This window comes from Drosophila sechellia, chromosome 3L, assembly GCF_004382195.2.
Source record: "Drosophila sechellia strain sech25 chromosome 3L, ASM438219v1, whole genome shotgun sequence".
Taxonomy (NCBI): Eukaryota; Metazoa; Arthropoda; class Insecta; order Diptera; family Drosophilidae; genus Drosophila; species Drosophila sechellia.
In genome coordinates this window covers 6,200,852-6,221,216 of record NC_045951.1, presented here as the reverse complement: position 1 = coordinate 6,221,216, position 20,365 = coordinate 6,200,852, and the positions used below count along the sequence as shown (strand labels likewise).

Here is a 20,365-nt window from a genome sequence, read left to right as displayed (position 1 = left end):
ATGGACCCTCCTCCTGGCTTGACAAACAAATTTGAGGGACATTTTCGTGTCTTGATGAGAGGGAAATGAGCCGTGGAACTGGGGGAAAACTAATCAGAGGAGCTGCTTTGACCAAACTAGCTTCAATCTGGAGGCCATGTCACGAGTCCATGGCAACGATTCAGCGGCGATGATGATGTGCATATGGGGCTGCCTAATAATGAAGTCGTGCATGGCATTTGTCCTGCTTGTTTCGACTTCGATGATTAAGTGGCCCGGCCACCGAATCCGGACCGACTGTCTGACAACTTTTCGCTGTTATTTTTTTTTTTTCGCGGGAATTGGCGCATGTCAGCAAATTGGGTGTACAAAAAGCGGCCATGGAATCGGGCCTGTTAACTGGGTCGGTTATTGTCGTCGATTTACAATGTCACACGATTTTGGCCACTCGATTAGGATCTTAAGTTCAGCTTGACAGAAGGGGAAATAATGCATGTCAGGGTAATTAAGATGTAGTTTCGGAGGCGATATCATGTTGTCTAAATTCTAATAAGAACCAAGTGCAAAAGTTTTCGGTTATAAAAGAAAGATATAGCGGAAGTATGTTATATTTCGCCAACTGCACCTATATTTTATACTTTTGAATACTTTTCCCAAGTGTACTTGACTCCATTTGAACCCATTTAAATCCTGCGTCGTAAGTCAGATTCATACTTCTGCGTGGCTTGAGTGTGCGTCTCAGAAGTTTCACTTTGTGGCGATGTGGCCCTCAATAACTAACTTTTCCGCGGCCCCTCGACAAGCCCCCACAATGAGCGATATTGTGCGGAGATAATAAACCATACAAATAACTGAGCTGGTCCTGAAGCTCCCACTGACATCCCTGACTTCTGCCGACGATAATGTCGTCGTCTTGGCCCGGCTCGTTGAATGTCGACAGGCGAATCATCAGCCTATCGACGGTGCACTTTTGCCTTCTAAAGTGCATCTTATGGCGTGCCCCACTTCCCTGGCCACCGATTCGCGGCAAATCTAACCAGCTCCTAAGCCCGGCCGCATGCATCATCATTATCATCATCGTAGCCAGCCAGCTGCATGCAAGCGAAAATCCAACTACTGCGCATGAATGAATCACGTCGCAGTCCAAGTCCACCGAGATCGCTGTTCAGATGCAAAACTTGCAACTTGGCAACTGCATCTCATGCCAATCGTCTAGCGAAAGTCGCGACAAAACTCTCTCAATCCCCAATCCCCCATCACCCATCCCCGTCGCATTCCCGAAACCGATCCCCCGGTTTTTAGCTTCATCGATGCAGTCGGTCCTGTGTAGCCATAATGATGAATTAGGCTGCTGTCATGTCATGACAAAGGCGCTGCATGCAATTTAGATGGAAAAAGTGGGATCTTCAGGGGATCAGGGACAAGACGCCGGAGTCGTCTAAGTAAATAAACACAAGCGAAATGCAATTGCAATTGCAATAGCGAATATTCAAATGTAAGTAGGAAGTGGATTTTAAATGAGCCACAACGAGAAAAAGAAACTGCAGTCTGACAAATCGCTTGCTGTTCAACTTTGTCGCCGCACTGCGGGGTCTATTTGGCTTACCTGCACTTATTAATAAAACTGAAATACTTCATATACAATAAAAAGGATTGCTTTTGTATAGAAATAAAAGTATTGTTGTGCATTTCCACTGTTGTGAAATGTGCCCGAAAAACCAGGCCAAATTTCGGTGTGCTTTTCACTTTTCGTGGCCAAAACTAACAGGTTTTTGCTCGTGCACATGCAAATGTGAGTGAATCGGATATTGTTTATTGGCCTAATCGGTTGGCGTTTACTAATTAATTTGGGCTCCTTGTCGTTGGCAATTAGTGTGGCCCAGGAAGATGACATGTTATGCCATGTTGTCGTGGCAAATGAAGTTATTTGCTTCGTCCATGCTGCAGAATGTCAGGATCGTAGCCCCACAGACCCTCAGACGTTTGGCCCCATCGCTGCGAAGGTTAATTGCCAACAATAAGATTGAATCAAGCTAATGACGGAGCAGTCAAACGCCAGCGACCAGCAGCCAACATCCATCGGTCTGAAAGAAAACCAGCTTCCAGTTTCCAGAGCTCCGCATACAATTGCAATTTATGAGCCCAATCTTCGGACGGTTGGGAACAGTATTCCAAGTTGCATCGGGTGCAGTGGCGACCTTTTGGGGTCGCATGCATAAAATGCAGGCTCCTTGTTAATGAATTTATTTTACAAGCAAAGCGTTTGTGTCCTAATTATGTTTCTGTAAGTAATGATCAGATGTTGTTAAGAGAGTTAAGAGCCCTATAAATCTACTCCAACGTGTTTGCTAATATGGTCCGAATTGAATAGCACTGCTTTAGAATCTGCAAAGGCAAATTATCAATTAGGTACAGACAACTGCTTAGAATGTTACTTACAAACATATAGTTCTTTAAATTAAATGGTGGAAATGGTGTTGCCCTCATGATTAATGGCTTTTGAGCTCTTTGAATGAAGAAACAAAACTGTCGGTGGATTGACTTGGATCCAACATTCGGGTCATACGCTTCGTAGACAGCCAAGGCTACTTGCTCCGATTCTTCGGAAAACATATCTCCGAATTTCGACCAGAATGAGAGGTGTCCCAGAGTCATTAACATAATAATCATATACTCGGCTGCCACTTGGGGATCCTTCTTGGCTGCCAGTACTTCGAAAAGTGACAATGAGACTAGCAGAAAGTTAATCAACATTTGCATGATAAAAGCTCCGTTGAATATATGGTTGCAGCGATCTGTAAGTCTATCAACAAAGAGAGAGATATAGTAGTGTATAGCTTCAGGCCAGATACCTACATTATGATTTGCTGATGGAACTTGGTCATTCGACAAAGCTCTCGGTACAGAATATCTTCATCGCCTAGGCAAAGTTCCTGAAGATTTCTTAGTTCGATGCATAAAACCCTTAGAGCAGAAGTTAGCTCAAAAAATAAAGACACACCCATATTCTCAAAAACACCAAGCCAAATCAGGAAATACAGCATAGTGGTGCTTTGGGATACAATGATGATGATATGAGCAATCGGATGCTTCGATGGATCATGAAGTTGAAAGGGCCAGGCGACGTGAAAGGGTAATGTCTGCGATTCAATCCAAAAAGGTGTGGATATTTTTATCAGCATAAAAAGTATAAGAAAGCTGAACCAAGTAATGACCAAGGCCATAAACAATAGGAAATGCAAACGCTTTGTTTCGTGCACTTCCTTTCTTGCAGGTCCTTTTATACTCCAATGACAAATGTCCTCGAGAGCATCGATTATGACATCCAATTCACCAGCATATTGAGCAAAGAACACGAGTCTGAAGCAAATAAATATGATCTGTGAATGTTAAGTTATAATTGTTATTAATTATAAATCAAATAGATCGTTTTCTTCGAACCGTAATTATGAAGACAAGATCTCGTCCCAGATTGACAATATCACCGAGGGATTCACTAATACCATAAAACAGAGATGCCAGTGATGTTGCTAGTTGGATCGAAACAAAATAGTGCCAGGCCACAATCCTGGGCAAACGGCGTCGCTCAGAGTTCATATAGAAACCGAGGGCTCTGTGAAATATATTTCATATATGCAAACTCTAAAGATTCTTTTAAAATCATACTTCAACTGGTCCCGAGTCCAGTAGGCGATAATGTGTCGGGACTTCGCCTGGGGAGCCTTGAAAACAGCCCAACTTTCGAAAAACGGTCCAAAGAATCGATCCCATTTACCATTTATCCGCTCACTTCGCAGCTCGGTCATCTTTCAATCCGATCCAATGAAAATAGTAGGTGTGCCCGATGACCTGAAACGGTGAACTGTTTTATACGCATACGAGGTGTGGAATTACTGAATAAATAACGCAGGAACTTATTCCTCATTACGGCAATTGCTGGCCGAGAACTTTGCAGCTGCCACGGCCTGGGAACTGGGAACTGGGGAACGGAAAATGGGAAAACTCATATTTGCAACTGCAATTATTGGCGAATACTCGGGAATGACGTCCACTTAAAATCCAAGGAGCAGTCTTCGAGTGCCAGCCGATTATCCGAGAGCCTCTCGTTGCCACTCTGCCATTGTTGGCCCATTGTTGTTCGGATCCCAGTTTCGAATGCATGTTACCAGTCTTCGGATTTCTAGCCTGGTCGGCATCGAAAGGCAAATTTGCACACTCGGTGCGGTTCTGCAACAATGTTTGCACTTTTCTTTCGTTATCGTGCGTTCTGCTGGCTTTTCCCCGCTCCATTTAAGGCAAACCGAAATGCATTTTACAGTTTTACCTTTTGCAAATCTCTAACGGCCTGCCAAACGAACAAAATATTGCCTTGGCCAAATTTGGTAGCCCCAAAATCGAAGGTGGAGTGGTGATGCACTTTAAGAAAAATCATTTGAAATCGTCAGTATCAGTAAAGCATATCATTCGCTCTTCTTATAAGGAAATATTAACGAACCAAACTTCGGAGCCAATTAAATTAAGTCAATGAAACAGAGAATTCTTCACTAAAACTTCTAGTTAAGCATACTTCTGGCTGTCAGTCCATTTATGTTTAGTTAATGATTTAAGATAAATATTAAAAATTTTCAAGGTGGATTTCCCAACACCTTACCTAAGCTTACTAAAAGATACGTTTTGTTTGAGTGTGGTAAGACATATCTCGTAGTTCGTCTGGCCTGGGGCGACTTTTGACTTTTACTATCGTACCTCGCTGCTCCACATGAGGCTCACATCACCCACACGGCTGGGACTTATTAATCTGGATAGCATTTAGTGAGGACTTGTCGCCGCATATTTGGCTAGTGGCTGAGATGTGGATACTGGACTTGGATGTGGCAGATACGTTGGAACTTGTCCGGTGAATGTCGTTCGCTTCATTAAGGCCACAAACAGCGAACATCAAACGGCAAACGGCAAACGGCAAACGACAAACGACAAACGTCGCAGCAATCAGACAGACAGACAACTCTGCCAATTTCCATCAAAAGCAGTAGGTAGTGGTAGGTTTTCGGCTAGACCAAACATAGATCGATTTTGGGGACTGACGGCGATGGAGCTTTCGCTTTGAGCAAAATTGCGGCTCAAGTACAGGTAGCACTACAATTTGCGCGCTTGTCAAGTGTACGACAACATTACGCGCAATTGTTCAATGTCAACGCATTTGATGAGCATGAAATGCCTTTGCCTTTGTGGATGGATTGCTCTTGTCAGGGAATCTGTTTCTGTTTCTGATTCAGAGACTCTGGTTCTGGCTCAACCACCGCCACTGCCAATGCCTTCGGCGGCTCTTGTCCGAATGCATAGCTCCTGCCCCCCAAAGGCTCCCCATCCATCCATTGTCCCCGCCATCCAGAGAGTGCGGTCGTCACCAGGAGGCTGCAATTCCCATGTGCTGCCATGTTCGGTGTGATAACGAAGCCAGCTCCTCGACTGCTCCATTGTCGCTGGGATTCTGTCCTGTGCCGCGATGTACTCCATTCCGTCCGTTGGCGACTCGTCCGCTGGCCATGACAACGCTGACAATCAAAAATGCGCCGTATGAACTCAATTAAGGTTGCTCCTAGGGAGACCAGGTGGGCTGCACTGGCTCTTTGAAGTACGATCTACTCTACATTGGCAAGTAGGAATCATTCGAACAGCTCATTTTGAAGCTTTCTCTGTAATTACTTGTCTTAACATTTAAAAAGTTTAAAATATATACTTCAAAAAAGTATTCACATCAGCCATTCTCAATTTTATGTATTCTGTGGACTTAACTATTGTAATAAGACTTCAAGTAACGCCCAACGAATAGCTATAACCCATAGTCCTGTGAAATCCAAATAAAATTAACCTTAAGATGCCTCTTGATGGGAGGTTGGTTATCAAATTTCACAACTAGTTATTTGGATTTCGCCCATATCGTGAATAATCCATATATACTCCCCGATCCACTTCCCGGATCAGCTGCAACGCCCCAAATAATGCCAGCTTTAAATTTAAAAGGCCAACTTTTATTACAATTGATAATAGATCCAGTGGCGAAGGAGAATGCTCGGTGGAGAGTTTCAAGTGATTTTTCGGTTAATAAATGCATCAAAATGCTAAATCTAAAGCACTTTTATGTCGTATAATTAATCACAATTATATATTTCTATGGTCCGAGTAAATGGCCGGGACAATGGCCAACAAAGCGAAACGGCTTTGACTCCGTGGCGCCACGGGGGTTCCCCGATATCGCGGGCTGAGCGCCAAGTTGGCCAAGCGGCGCACTAAAATTTTATGACTCTATTATGAGAGTGGCGGTCAAGTTCTGCAGCAGCTCCAGCGACTTCTTCGAGCCTTTCGCCCCTCCTGATTTCCCAGCTCCATTGTGGGGGCCTCTAGAACAATAGGTTCCAGAGATGCCCCTGCCACTGACCCTCGTTTCACTCTCTCCGTTGCTGTTTGCATTTGCTCTCAAGTGGATGCCACAGATTTCAGCATTTAGATTATGCAACACACACACAAACACACTCGACGTAATTTATAACTTAGCTAAAATAGCTGAGGAAAAACCTTAGAGGCAACAAAATGAAAAACTGAAGAAAATCGAGGAAAATATAAAAAAATAGAAAAAATATAATGCACACAAATTTGCCTCGCCCCGCGGCCTTAAAAAAAACTGCGAGCCTCTTCGTAAAGTGTTGCTGCACTAAAAAATATTTCCTAGGATGTAATCTAAATTAATGTCATAAACACTTAGAACGGCGCTATTAAAATTGACTGTATTAAATGTTAATGTTTGTAAGAATTTGGATAATTCTACTACTTAATTTGGATTTGGATACTTAATTAAATTTTAACCAAATACCATATTTGCAGTATGTGTTCCGCTGGCCGCTCTGACCCCGGCACATGTGGTGGTGCCACCTTCCTGCCATGTGTCTCCCGCCGCCCCCCAGCCCACAAGTCTGATGCAGCAGCAGCAGCTTCATTCGCTGCTGTTGTCGTCGCGCAACAATAAACTGCATTCCTGGGATATTAATCACAGCAGCACTCGACTACACTCGACCATTACCAGGGCACTCCACTCACTGTACTCCACTGCATTTTGCGGCACTCGACGCTTATGAATAACTCCTGACTGCAGGCGACTTGAAGCTGGCTTAAAGTTCGAGCCGGGCTAATGAAAGTTGTGCGGACACATCTATTGGCCGCAGTGCTCTGCAAACATTGGCCAGATACTACAGTTTGTCATTGCTGTTTTTGGGGGCCAGGACATCGGCGCGCCATCACAACATAATCCACTCGAACGCGCTGAATATTTATTAGCAATATGCGATGTACGAGAGTATTTGCCTTCGATTGGGGCCCGTTCATGCGCAAACCGCTAAGCAAATGCAGCTCGCGTTCGATCGATTGATAATGGCATCGGACCGGCAACAGCGGCCAACAACACCTAGCCAACGGGCACAGGCCACTGCAACAATGCAACAGTGCAACAACACACCAACACATCTGGCGAGACATGCAAACTAAGGATAGGTCCCGAAACCACTCCCCATGCACAGGAAAACCATGGTACATGAATATTAGCCAATGCAATCTTGATTTATTTGTGGTGCCTTGTCTAAATATATATATTAGATTAACTTACTTTTCAACCCGAATAATGTGTTTAAAATCGTTTCCTTTAAGCATGAACTTCGTAATTCCGATTGCCTCTTTTAATAAGCTAGACTATTTAAACAATCTGCTGAGGAATAAAATTAAATCATTTTTAATAGTGGTTATTCGATATAATGAAAACAAAATTAAAAAGTAGTTCACTTAAGTTTTGAACCTATGTACTTTATTCAGCCAATTGGGGTAGAATCGTACTACCTATTCTAAATTCGCATATATATTTTTAGTATGGTGTAGAAAATTTCCCCCGGTGTGGGAGTTTGCTCCCAGCTCCATCGCCAGTCCCACCACCGAAACACAATTAATATTTATGACCTTGCCCGCCTGATATATTTGCCTGGGCGCACACACGTAAATGCTGCGATTTATCATACGGCCGCGCTCGCAGTTCGTTGGCTGGGAAAATCGGGGGGTTTGGAGATAGTAGTAGTATGGCCGATATGGCCGCAAGGATAATAGAACTGTTAACATGGGAATAAAATTTCGAATAAAATGCAATAGATTTCATCTAAATGGCTCGACATGGCCGAGCGCTTTGCACTGCGCACACAAATACAAATTGGGAATCGTTGGGAAAATTTCCATGAAATTGCCCGTTTTGGTATTTAATTAATTCAAACGTCACTAATTAGCTGCCAAAAAAACGCAGCCATGTCAAAACGAAGCCAACCTGCCGCTCTCTGCCTCCGATGTCCCCTGCGCGACCTCACCTGAACCCACCTGAAGCCGCTCTCCCAAAAGCTGCAGAGGCTGCCTCACCTGGGGCGGTTAATTAAGTCAACTCCCGTTGGAGAAACAGCAGCGGCAGCCACCACCAAAACAGCCAGAAATCATCGGGCGATAGGGGTACGAAGTGAAGGTACCCTGTAAGTCGAGTAGTGAAGTATTCATCATACAATTTAATGGTATAATTGAATTTTAAAAGCACTACCTATCTTTTATTTACATTATATTGAATCTAATTTAATCAGAAATGTTAAACTTTATAAATATATAAATATATCTTTAATTTCCTTTATATTTATAAGATACAAGTGCACACCACAAATATCCCTTGATACCCTATATGTAACCACCTCGCCTGCCTTTCTTCGGCAAGTGCATGCATATTTTAGCATGAAAATATTCGTAATTAAAGTGCGTGAGTCTCGGGGTCGCTCTTCTGGTGGTTGCTGTGTGTGTATTATTGTAATGGCATAATTAATTTATTAATTAGTTATGTTTTCGTTTGCCAGTGCTTTGCTCCCGCTTCCTCGCTCTTGTAAGCCAAAAACCAAAAACCAACAACAGAGTGGAGTTCCCCGACTATCAGATACCCGTTGCTCAGCTAGTGTGAACGCGAAATTTCATAATTTTTCTTGGATATCGATAGATATGGGGGAATAAAATTAGAAAACAAGACGGACATGAACAGATGAGACTCGGCTATTGATTCTGATCAAGAATATATATACTTTATACTTCCTTCTGCCTGTTACATACCTTTTAACGAATGTAGTATACCCTTTTACTCTTCGAGTCTAAAAACCAGCTGAAGCGTGAGCCATCTCCGCGGGAGGCGTTGTATGAGCCCGGTAGCTCGGGTCTGGTAAAAATATAAAGCGCGTAATTGGAGCTGCCCACGCACAGGATCCATTGTCAGGGAGCTCAGGGCCAGGAAAACTGAACCCCGAACTGGCCCAGACCCAGGCATTCAGTTGGCCAGGTTCAAGGCAGTCGATAGTAGCTGCGACAACAATTAAATGCCCCCCTCGCGATGTGCGCAATTAACAAGTCGCAGTCGAAAACAGATTTTTATATGCAACTTGCAATGCTGCGGCGCTTTTCATTGCCGGTTATGTGAGCAATGCGGCACTGGCTACTAAAAAAAACACGACGGCGACGACCTCCATGGTTGCCAAAGTCGAATGCACGGCAGGCAGACAATTGAAAAATTGTCGCCAGATCTTAGCCAGGAGTCTCCGGGAGTTTGGGCCCGGCTTTCATAGGCATACCTGTCGCGCATACCCCGAATCCCATTCGAATTGACTGGCGACGATTGTTTTTCATTTCCTATACTGTTTTCGTTCCTTTTCGATTTGTGCGAGCATTTTTTTGAGGCACTGTTGCCGCCGTCTTCTGTCGTTTTGGCCAGGTCCCCTCACATGTTGGCCTGCCTCATTGTCATCTGCGTTTGGAAATTCATTCTGAAAGAGCCGAACCTTGACTCTCTCTTTCCCCAATCGCTTCACCTTACTGATTTTAATTGAGTTTTTGTTTGAAAAGCCTGTACCAAAAAATATGCATTTAACATTATATCTTTAGATAATTCTATAATTAATTTTGTTTAAATAATTTTCTGGTGAGCATTCTATGTGGGAAAGCTACGCAAAGTGAGTAGAGCCTAAATGAACGAATGTGAATGGAATTTGAGGAACGAACTAGGCTTGTTCTGTGCGCAAATCAATGAAATATTTTTTGATGACTTTTCGGAATGATGGTCCGGGAATGAGGAACCTAAAATCGAGGCCTGAGCAAATGCAATTTCCATAGGCCCCCCCTTAAAAAAAAACCCATATTCACTGTCAAAGACGGGTCTTTGTATCTTCCCCAGAGGCGCCTAAAACACTCAGATAACCGATAATCGCCGTCTCCAGCAGAACTCATTCAGTTTCTGCCGGGGTTGTGCAACTTGCAGATCGTCGGAATCCAAAGAATTGAGACAATTATTTGCACATTGTGTACGGCGGAGACGAGTTCTGTTTTGGCTGCCTTTGTCAGAGCCATTCGCATGCGTGAGATGCTGCCGCCAGAAATTTGCGAAATTCATTAAATAAAAGTCGTGAAGACCCTCCGCCAGTCAGTGCCGCTTTCCCAAAAACCAGTCCTACGTCCACCGCCTGCAACACAAACTGTTCGGAAATATTTGACAAAACGCCACTTGCGAGATGCCGCCGAACGTTGACTTTGTCCGTTTTCGGATGCTGGCCACGAAATGCGGTAGGTAGTTTTTCTGCCAAGTTCAAGTTCGAATGTTTGGCCAGGGCCAAGTGGTAGGAGGGAGATTCAATTGGAAAGTTAGTTCTTTTGGTAGATAGGACTTTGAGGAACTTTGGTCCCAAATCAGCAGTTCCCGCTTAGTTTTATTTGCCAGGCCACGCCTTTTTCATGTCCGTTTCGGCTGCTAATTGAATCCCTGTTGTTTTGAAATTTTATGGCAAAAACTAGAATTAGTCACTCAAAACAGTGTATTCAAGCTTGCCAGTAGTTTGGCGCTTGTTGCGGCCTTGAGCCGGAAGTCTGGACCCGGTCTGGTCCATCTCGTCGCTCCGGGTATTAGACACGTTGCATGTTTATGCAAATGGCCGACTGTCTGTCTGAGTGCTGCGGCGTCTGCTTTTCTGACCCACGGGGCGCGAAAGGCACACTTGTCTACGACCCGCCTGGCAATTAGCCAAAGTTTAGGGAGTTGCTTCATTTCGGGCCATTAAGGTGTTGGCCCAAACACTTGCACCCCGGGCCATAACAGCTGCCAGTCTCGTGCTGACCAAAAAAGAAATACAAAATTTAAATAAAATAAAAATACATTCATATGTATCGAAAACGGGAACATATGTTCCCGCTCCAGATAGAATTTCCAATAAGGCAAATCTAAAATGCAAAACAAAAAATTGCCCTGTCCATTCGTCCGTTCGTCCGGTGGCATAAAATATAAAATTACAAATGGCTAAAATATTGGCGAACGAGGGTCAAGCGACTGCTGCCTCATTTATTTGTGCTGCATTTCCTGGCCGAAACAGCCGCTCTGGCAGGGGCCAACTTGTTAGTCCTGATGGTGAACGCTGAACGCTGAACCTGCGGTTGTGGCAAGTTGCAAAATTCATGCGCATGTTTGTGCCTCATTTTTGGATATTTCGCAACGACGTCGGCGACATCGCCGCTGCCAGGGCCAAAGTTGCAATGCGTTTGTGCGAACGGCAGCCGATCCCCTCCAGCCATCCTCCCTTCGAGATCCAACCAGCCAACCAGCAGGCCATCCGCCGCGTCTCGTTTCCAGTCCCAGCTCCAATTCCGAGTCGCATCCGTGTCGCATCCCATGTCGGACACAACGCATAGATATGTGAGCAGCATCCACAAAACACTGAAAAAAAGGTCAAATTAATGCAAAACAATTCTTTTTTTATTTCTTAAGGATAAATTCCTTTCCAGTTTCATTCAATAGTCACACAAATCAATGATGAAATTCTATTTCATTTGGTTAAGTTCCATAATAAACTTACAAACGTATGGTTTTGTAATTCATACTCATAGTGAGATATGTTCGTACTAAGAGATACAATTACTATTTCTAATATTATAACATATGCTGTAATTTATGCTGTAATATGCGTTGTAATTTACTTTTATTTAACTTTTTTTTTCAAGTGCAGCTATACATATTATGCATATATACACATGTACGGTATAAACTCATTCAATGTATTTGGCTGTTTATCTGTTTGCTTTGGCTTGTTTATTTGTTTGCGCTTAGCTCGCACATCGTTTTCAAAAATCGAAATTGAAATATGAGCCCCCAGAGCTGGGATCCTCTATGGCGGCCAAAAGGAGAGTATATGGGAGTGGCAATCCTCTACTGCAGTTGTCCCCGTCGTTGCTGTAGCAATTCTTGGTGTTTATGCCAAATATTTTTTATCTAAAACAGAGGCAAGTGCCAGAGTTTAAATACCAAAAGAGGATATCAGCGAAGGATACAACAAGCCGGCGATGACGAGCATTCTGCCAGATCGGATTCCACCTTTTCCCCGGATTTTATTATATGGATACCCAAATGAGCCTCATTTTGTATTGTGTACGCATTGATTTTCTGGTATTTTGTTGGGCTGTTAAATTAATTTTAATATTATATCTCGCTGGGCGTACACAAAGAAGGCAAACATTTTAACATTTTTATAAATGCATCATTACAATGAGTTTTATTGGCAGACCGGCGAGATGCGATGGCAATGTGGGCAGTAAACTGCTCTCGTATGGATTACTGATTTATGGCACTCGACTATTCATTAAAGAGCCGAATTTTAAGCATTGATTTTATTTGATTTTAATGTCCAGCGCCGCTTGAGCCTGATTCAAGGGGATGTCGTTTTGGAGACGCGGCTATTTATCTACCGCGGACGCAAATAAATCGGCTGTAAAATGGTCAACTGATAGCCAATGCTCCGCCGGGGGACAAAAGAACCGCTAACGCCGTCATCGGGATTCGATTCGAGGCTCTCCATCATCTGGACCAGTGCGACGCCCCTCTGTCAGGCCATAAATTTGTGCAATTAAAAATTATGGTGAGTTTTTTTACCGTTGATATGAAAGAAAAAATGTGAGCGCCGGGTGGAAAAAAGGCCAGAACCCAGTACCCAAAACCCACTTGCCCAGCTGGGCGATGGAAACGAGGAAATTTATGACCCCGGGCGCTGGCAGTCTCGTAGATGCATTTTGCCTGCGACTTGGGCAAATAAATCAGAAATCCGAAATCAAAGTTAAACGATTCCCGTAGCAGGGCCGTAAACTCTTGGCCCCCTTTTGGGTCCACTTGATCTATGCGTGTCTCCCGGGTCTGGGGGGCATCGTAAAAACGCAAGTGTTAGTCAGGTAGAACGCACCCCCGTGGAGCTGGTGTCACTGCAAAAGGAAGTGCTAGCCCGAATCTTTTATTTATTTATTTATTATTATTTGTAGCATAAATCAATATGTAATATATGTATGCCTGATTTTAATGTCGATTGTAAACGAAGCTGGCTTGAAATTTTAATTAGCCAGCAACCACCAGCCGTTGAATTGAAATATATTTTACCCCAAGGGGGTCCGCCTACAAGTTGCGTTTGTCATAAAATAATTAGACCGCACGCAGTGCAGCCAACGCTCGGAATCTCCGGAGTTGGAGGAGGCCATTCAGATTGATTTCGGACCGAACGGGTTGCTCAGATTGCTGTGGCCTGGTGCCGATAAGCCTATTAAATCGTGACATTCTTCATGGCTTAATCGTAAATCATATGTGTGGCATATGCAATGCGACGCACATAGATCAATGTGACTCGATTGTTCGAGTGCGTGTTCGATTTTTAACGACCGCAGCGACGTGCGCTGCATTTGAATGCCGACTTGGGCTGCAGTTGAAATTATAGCTGCAATACATAATTATTCCCCTGTAGCGATAAGGTAGGGGTATATTTGTTGACGGAAGGGTATGCACTTTTCACGAAATTCGATACGCATTTATCTGACATCTTGAAGGATTTAATCGCCCTAGTTAAGCGATGATAGCTCTGGACATATTATGTAGAATCCTTTTGATAGATGAACTATGTAAGTCCTTGTTCCCATGATCTATTGCTAAAACCCAGCTTATATTACAGCACCAAGTTAACCAAGGCTAATTAAATATAGTAATGACCCTTTTTGAAGATTTCTCCCCCCACGATATTTGACCACAAATACCTAATTGTATTTTTTATCGACCAAATCCCACAGTCCGCTCACGCACACTTACCCATGTCCCACTCCCAATCCGCTTCGAAAATCCCCCCCAAAACAATCCAGTATGCCCAATTTCAAATGTCACATCGCTGACATGGCTGCTGATGGCTCTAATGCCATTCACTTGACAGGCAACAAGCAGACGATAAATCGATTGAATATTACTAGCCCCTCAAGTGTGGAAGATTAATTTTTTTCTGTTTCTGGGGGTACGAGCATAAACAAACACGATGAGCATTAAGATCAAATTACGCGATAAGAGACAAGGCGTAGGCGATACATCCGAAAGATAGGCCACCGCCCAGAACTGAAGAACTGAAGAACCGGAGAACTGGGGGGTTACGTTATGTCCAGGAATGCGGTGGCAATGGCCCCCGAAATGCGATCGATGGGGATGTCGGTTGCTCGGGGCTTGGGGACTGGAAAAATATCAACACACGGCGATCGACAAATTGAAAGCTGGTGAGCGGGGAGACGAGTAATGTGCGACGTGCGGTGAAAAATGATTTTCCCTAATGATCGCCAGCCAGAGATTGCAGGCAGCAAGATCAAGAGGCCAAATATGAAGGAGAATCCAATGAAAAATAACGAGCAGCCTGAAATATAACTAAACATAAAATTGAAATGGCAAACCGTTAATACAAAAAGGCAGGCGGAGGGGCGGAGTGGCCAACAGGACAGGAGGAGGATGGGGGATCCGATCCGTTTGTCGACACCAGCAACATATGGCCGTGGATATGTGAAAATGCCAGCGATTGAAATCAAACGCCCACTTGGAACTTGAACTCAAGCTAGGCCATGGAAATTCATTGCAATTTGCATAAACCAGGCTTTGCGAGAACCAACCGGCAACAGAAAATCCTAAAAAAAAGTAGACAACAACAAAAAAAGGAACACTGACAATTGACAACGGCAACAGTAACTCCAGCAGCAACAACAACGGCAACAGTTGCTGCCTGCTCAAGCCTAGCGAAATTGTCAATTCGGCAACATGTTGCTTTCCAGTTGCATGGTCAAGTGCAGAAACAGGTTGCAACTTCCTCGCTGCAACTGCAATTGCAACTGCAGCTCTGATTCCGACTGTGCTGCTGCTGCTGCTGCGGCAGTTGCTGCATTTGCTGCTGCTGCTGTTAGATGGCCGAGTGTAGATTGCTGTCGCTGGCTGAGACGCCTGAAATTTGTAGCAGTCAGCGGACCTGGCCTGGGTAATTGTTGGCAACGTGCAGCGCTAACGTCCCAGCATGCAACACTCGGAAAAAAATTATAATAAAAATATCTTAATATGATAAGCCTAAGTATTACCAGTCATAGTCATACCAGTTCGTCATTACCAGTCATAGTCATTGGTTTAAGGTTTAATTTTAATATTATGTAAATTTTGAAAAAAATAATCTATCAGGTATTTCTCCAAGTGCACCTGCTTGGTCTTTTTGCGGTTTGTCGATTGTTTGATAGTCAGAGACTGATGATGACCATCAAAATGATGCATTCGTACACCCATGAGTTTTGACGTGAAATCAAAGTCGTCGCCTCGGCATAAATTTTGTGGGAAACCAAAGGCAGCCAAAGGAGCTGGCTGTTGGCCTCTGCCGAGATTAATGCGCAAGTCAATTGAATGGCGAGATTCGTACAATTGCTGGCCGGAAGCGATGATCTTGTTAATTTGATAGCCTAGCCCCGTTGATTCCTAACCGGCCATATATCATCATTAGAAATTTGCGAGTTTTCAACGCATTCGCACACGTACAAGCGCTCATAATTGCTGCCGCATTGTGGGGCAATGTGAGTGGAGTGTGCCACGCCCACTTCGTAGTCTAGTGGCCCAGATTTTCCGGCAGCCCGAGTTACAGTTAGCTCATGGATGTCCGCCTCTTTTTTTTATAGATTTTTTTTTGTGTTTTTGTGTTGGTTGCAGTCGTGGACTGGCAATTAACACTCAGCCGGCAACAAATCAATTTTGCGCGCTGTTTCCGCAACATGTTGCAAGTTGCAGGCCGCAAGTGGCAGGATGATGCGTACCGAATCGATTTGGCCACACTGTGATGCCCTGCGCCACACATACAGGCTCTAAAAGTCAGCACCCACTCCCCTGGAACTGCAATAATTGCTCCAGTTTGGGCCAACAAATTGGCAGTAGGAGAGCCGTTGGCCAAGTTCTCTAGTCACTTGGCCACTTGGAATTTCAGCTCCTCGAACGAGACGACCAAACGCCTTTCGCATACGAAATGAGACAGCAGCCGGATGGCATGGGATGTGAGCCGAAGACATAGCTGGCGAGGATCTGGGATCATGGGAGCTCAATGAAGAGGTTTTCCGCTGCCAGTTGCCGGTCATTCCTCTTCTTCACATTTTATTATTCATTCGCTAGCCAGGCTTTTGCAATGCCTTTGCCTTTGTTTTTGGTGGCGTCGTCCATTTCCATGCTCAATTTTCCAATGTTTCCTGTGCCGACCGAACAACCTGGCCACGTCGACGACAGCAGCAGACCTCGGAATGCGTTGGGGCAAGCCGCGCAAGCTGCAAACAATTGCGATTATCGAACGTTGCAGCTACCTCATCGGCTGGGTATCTTGCCACTAGTAACAGCTGAGAGCTGAAAACCCACTATTGATCATCAAATAGTAGCTGAGACATTGAAGATCACAATTTTCAAATAATATAAATCTGTTTTCAAAACTTTTTCATTTGAGGTTAACTGCAATCTGGTGTAGGGTATTTAGATATTATAGCCAAACTTAGTTAGCTGAGCATGGGATGTCTGCCCGGGCTGTGTTTCCGCCTCGTATTTATGTTTTTGGCCTGGGACCGGCTCTTTTGTGCGCCGTTGTGTGCGAGGCAATGCGATATAAATTGCAGATTTCTAACGCAATTTTCATAGCTGCATCCTCGCCGCGACTTTGACAAAGCCATTGTAGTTGTTTTTACCAGCCAATTGGTTCTGGCTTGTTGCAAATTTTAGACATTTGCACTCGCATACCCCCAGCTCAGTATCTGTGAATTTCTACCCGCTCTTTGTGAGGAACTTTCCATAATTTTTGGTTATGATAATTTTTAGTTGCCGCCGCAACAATTGGCGATTGGCGACGACTATCTGGCATCTAACCTGGTTTCCAGGCACGTTTTCGCATTAAAGGCGTTTCAAATGCCCCCCAAATAACTGATCGTTAAAGCTTGCTCAATGACTAGCTGACTTTATGAAGAAATTAAACGGCATTATCCACCCTGCTTAGATAAGGAAGCTAAGGAATATCCTAGATCCATTACGATTTTTTATGTTATTACTCATACGAACATATCTAACATTAAATCACCGCACGCCAATTGAATTCGTGGTACTACTTAAGCTGCAAGAAAACAAACAAATTACTGGCCCGTCATGTCCATCTCAATTAGCATATCACACACATCAAATCAAATCCTTTTCCCCTGCCCATCCATCTTGCTGATATGCAACATCTGTTGGCCATATCTTCTGCTTTTTATGGCAGAACACCTCCTAACAGCGCACTTAAGTCGGAGTTACGACATAGGATCCATCGGTGCCTGCCTTGCATAACATTTCCTTCATCAGAGTGGCTCACTCGTTGGGTTATCGAAAACAAGGCGCACGCCCACGTTAATATTAATTGGCCATATTGCGCTGGGCCAAAAGGAAAGTTGGCCTGCAGGGGGGGGCTTGCAGTGGTAGGGACAGGCGACAAGACAGAATGACAAAATGCAACAACAAATAATACACAATGTTCAATAATCGTCGATTGTCATTGGCATTGTTTTGGCCGTCTTGTTTTGCTTTATGACTGCTGCTGGTGGCGGGTGGCTTTGTAACTGTCTGCGGTTTCAGCCGCTGCTGCTGGCCAAAAGCTCGTGCCTCGCAAGTCAAGTTAACCCGCCAGCCAACCAGCCAGGCCAAGTCAGCCAGCCAGGCAGCAAAATGTATTTCTTTTGACGGCGTCTGACAGCCCCTGTCATTTTATTAAATATGGTTTTTCTTGATTTCCCAGCTCCACCGCACCACACAGCACCACCCCAACCATCACCCACAAAAACCCAGCCGTCGCCTTTTATCAGTGTTCAAAATCCCGTTGTCGTTGTCAGCGCCAACAAGTTATGCGGTGCGGTGTTCGATTAACGGACATCAGCGTGGGTCGGTGGTTGCTAGGTGGTGGCTAGGTGGTGCTCCTACCGGTAGCCAATGCAACAGGTGTTTCGTCTCCTTGTGGGTTGTGTCACGTAGCGCTGGCTGTCAGGAGCAGCTTGTAATTGAGGCGGTGGCAACGGCGTAGTGGGGCAGGTTAGCGGGTGGGTGGTGCTGCATCCTTTTGGTATTCCAGTGCAGCACATGGCGATTATAGCGAATCGTCCCTCAGGCCAAACGCTCCAGCCATGTGAGCCATCGGAATGTTAATGCAAAAATCCCGCTGCCAGAATCGAGCAGCAGGTGTTTGTTTACCACATCGCAGCAGCGGCACCAGACTCATCGGAGCGAATTATGAACTATTAAGGCTCGTTAGTTCCGTATGAATGGCGATTAAGCTAATGATAATAATATTGATAATTAACGGTGGAGCAACATTTACTCTAATTTGCCATTAACAGCGTGGAAAAAGAGCAGCAATTAATCAGGAAAAGTCGCTTGAATGCCACTCGCCGAGTCGAGGAAACTAAAAAGCCCACGCAAGGTATTCAATCAAAGCCCAATCGCCTGTTTATTTGCCTCCTTTTAGCATCTCGACATCTAGCACATATTCAATTGACTCCGGCCGCCGAGGCAGAGGCACCCAATCAGTGCTAAACACATTGGCATTTCGCTAAATGAGTGTGGGTACATAACTCAGGACCCAACAATGCCGCTTTTTAGGCCCATCCAACTGCCAAGGCGGTTGCACTAATTGCGCTAATAATGGGGATTACCTCAGAGCGCAATCTGAGTCGGCTCCAAAACCCAGCGAAAGATTTCCAAACCTAGGTAAGAGATACACTCTCAGAAATTGGTTTGCACAAAGCATTGAACTGCACACTATGCATTTGCGCTTCCAAATTCCAAGCTATTGATTTTCTCCCAGTGCAGCTAAGTAAAGCAAAGTAAAAGCAAGTCAAAGCTAAATAAAATCAAGTCTAGTCGACGACGCCAACGCACTAATGGGCGCTTTGTGGTGCCAACTGCTCATGTGCTCATGTAGGGGGATTTCGCCAGTGGATGCAGTGCACCCACTTTACACCGCCTTCTCCTCCACCAGCAGCTCCAACTGCATGGGAATGCGCTGGCTGGCTGCCTGGTTGGGCTCCTTTGCATGCGACGAGCGTTTATTGTAATTTCATTAAACGAAAAATAAACGCAAAAATAGCTAAATTGACTGCGACCAGTCTCGCTTGCAGACGCAAAGTCCCCTTTTTCCAGTGGCGCAATTAGAGCTAAAAATTATGGCACTCGACCGGTTGCCCACTTTAAATAGGTTGCAATTTATGAGAGCGGTACACAATCGTGGGCGAGACAGACCCGTGCATATGGGTGGTTGGATGGGTGGTGCAATGGTGCTATGAGATTAGGAGGGTGGTGCAACTCGTCATGGCAGAGTGAAAGTGGCATGTCGAATCCTTAATTCGCTCTCAATTGTTGCGGTCACCGATTCGGCAGGGCGTTTGCACAATTTATCATCTCGGGCCGTTCATCAAATTAAAGTGCAATTTAAATTCAATTAGCAATTTGCGTGTGCAGCTCGTTTTGGCAGCTCGGTCATGTCGCAGAACCGTCAACATGACAGGTAAAACCATCTCCTTTCTCCGCCAATGACAAACACACGTGGTGCATTCTGCTGCTGCTGTTGCTGCTGCTGCCCCTTCGATGTAATGGAAAAGTTGCATGCAAATTGCTCAAAACCGCAACGAATTCATTAAAACAATTAGCCGAGCGGCAGAAGGAGCAACAGCTGGCCAATGATGAAGTTTCCGAACTGCCAGTCAACATTTCGACTAAACTTCAATTAATTTGCTTCCACAGGGCACACGGAGCACTGTCTCCTGAGAAAGAAAAAGGGTTGGGCTTGCGTATGGGTTTGGTCTTGGTTAGGCTGGGGTAACCATGTAGTGCAAATATGATTGGTTGGGAAACCGAAAGGGGAGTCGCCAATTGAATTCAATTATGTGTTTAACTAAACTCATTTCGGGCGGAAGTTTGTCACGAAAATGGAATTAG

General features: G+C 44.6%; 1 protein-coding gene across 2 annotated transcripts; it reads right to left on the bottom strand.

The window, feature by feature from the left end:
- Positions 1-1,770: 1,770 nt before the first annotated feature.
- Positions 1,771-3,833, bottom strand: LOC6611014 (odorant receptor 65a). 2 transcript variants are annotated; one of them, XM_032719339.1, is made up of 5 exons: positions 3,646-3,833; positions 3,421-3,592; positions 2,836-3,359; positions 2,419-2,782; positions 1,771-2,364 (listed from the first exon to the last, which is right to left on the bottom strand). In XM_032719339.1, the coding sequence occupies exons 1-5, from the start codon at positions 3,783-3,785 to the stop codon at positions 2,311-2,313; spliced, it is 1,254 nt and encodes a 417-aa protein (XP_032575230.1). In that variant the 5' UTR covers positions 3,786-3,833; the 3' UTR covers positions 1,771-2,310. The 2 variants fall into 2 exon arrangements, with proteins under 2 accessions (XP_032575230.1, XP_002035571.2); XM_002035535.2 differs by having other exon boundaries at positions 2,423-2,782.
- Between the last annotated feature and the right edge of the window lie 16,532 nt (positions 3,834-20,365).

What these genes read in the sequence shown, in the direction of transcription:
- LOC6611014 (XM_032719339.1), bottom strand. Translation starts at nt 3,785, where the DNA reads ATGACCGAGCTGCGAAGTGAGCGGATAAATGGTAAATGGGATCGATTC. An exon ending in TTCCATCAGCAAATCATAAT is followed by an intron (nt 2,783 to 2,835) that starts GTAGGTATCTGG and finishes CTTTGTTGATAG; the next exon opens with ACTTACAGATCGCTGCAACC. An exon ending in ATTTAAAGAACTATATGTTT is followed by an intron (nt 2,365 to 2,418) that starts GTAAGTAACATT and finishes TTGCCTTTGCAG; the next exon opens with ATTCTAAAGCAGTGCTATTC.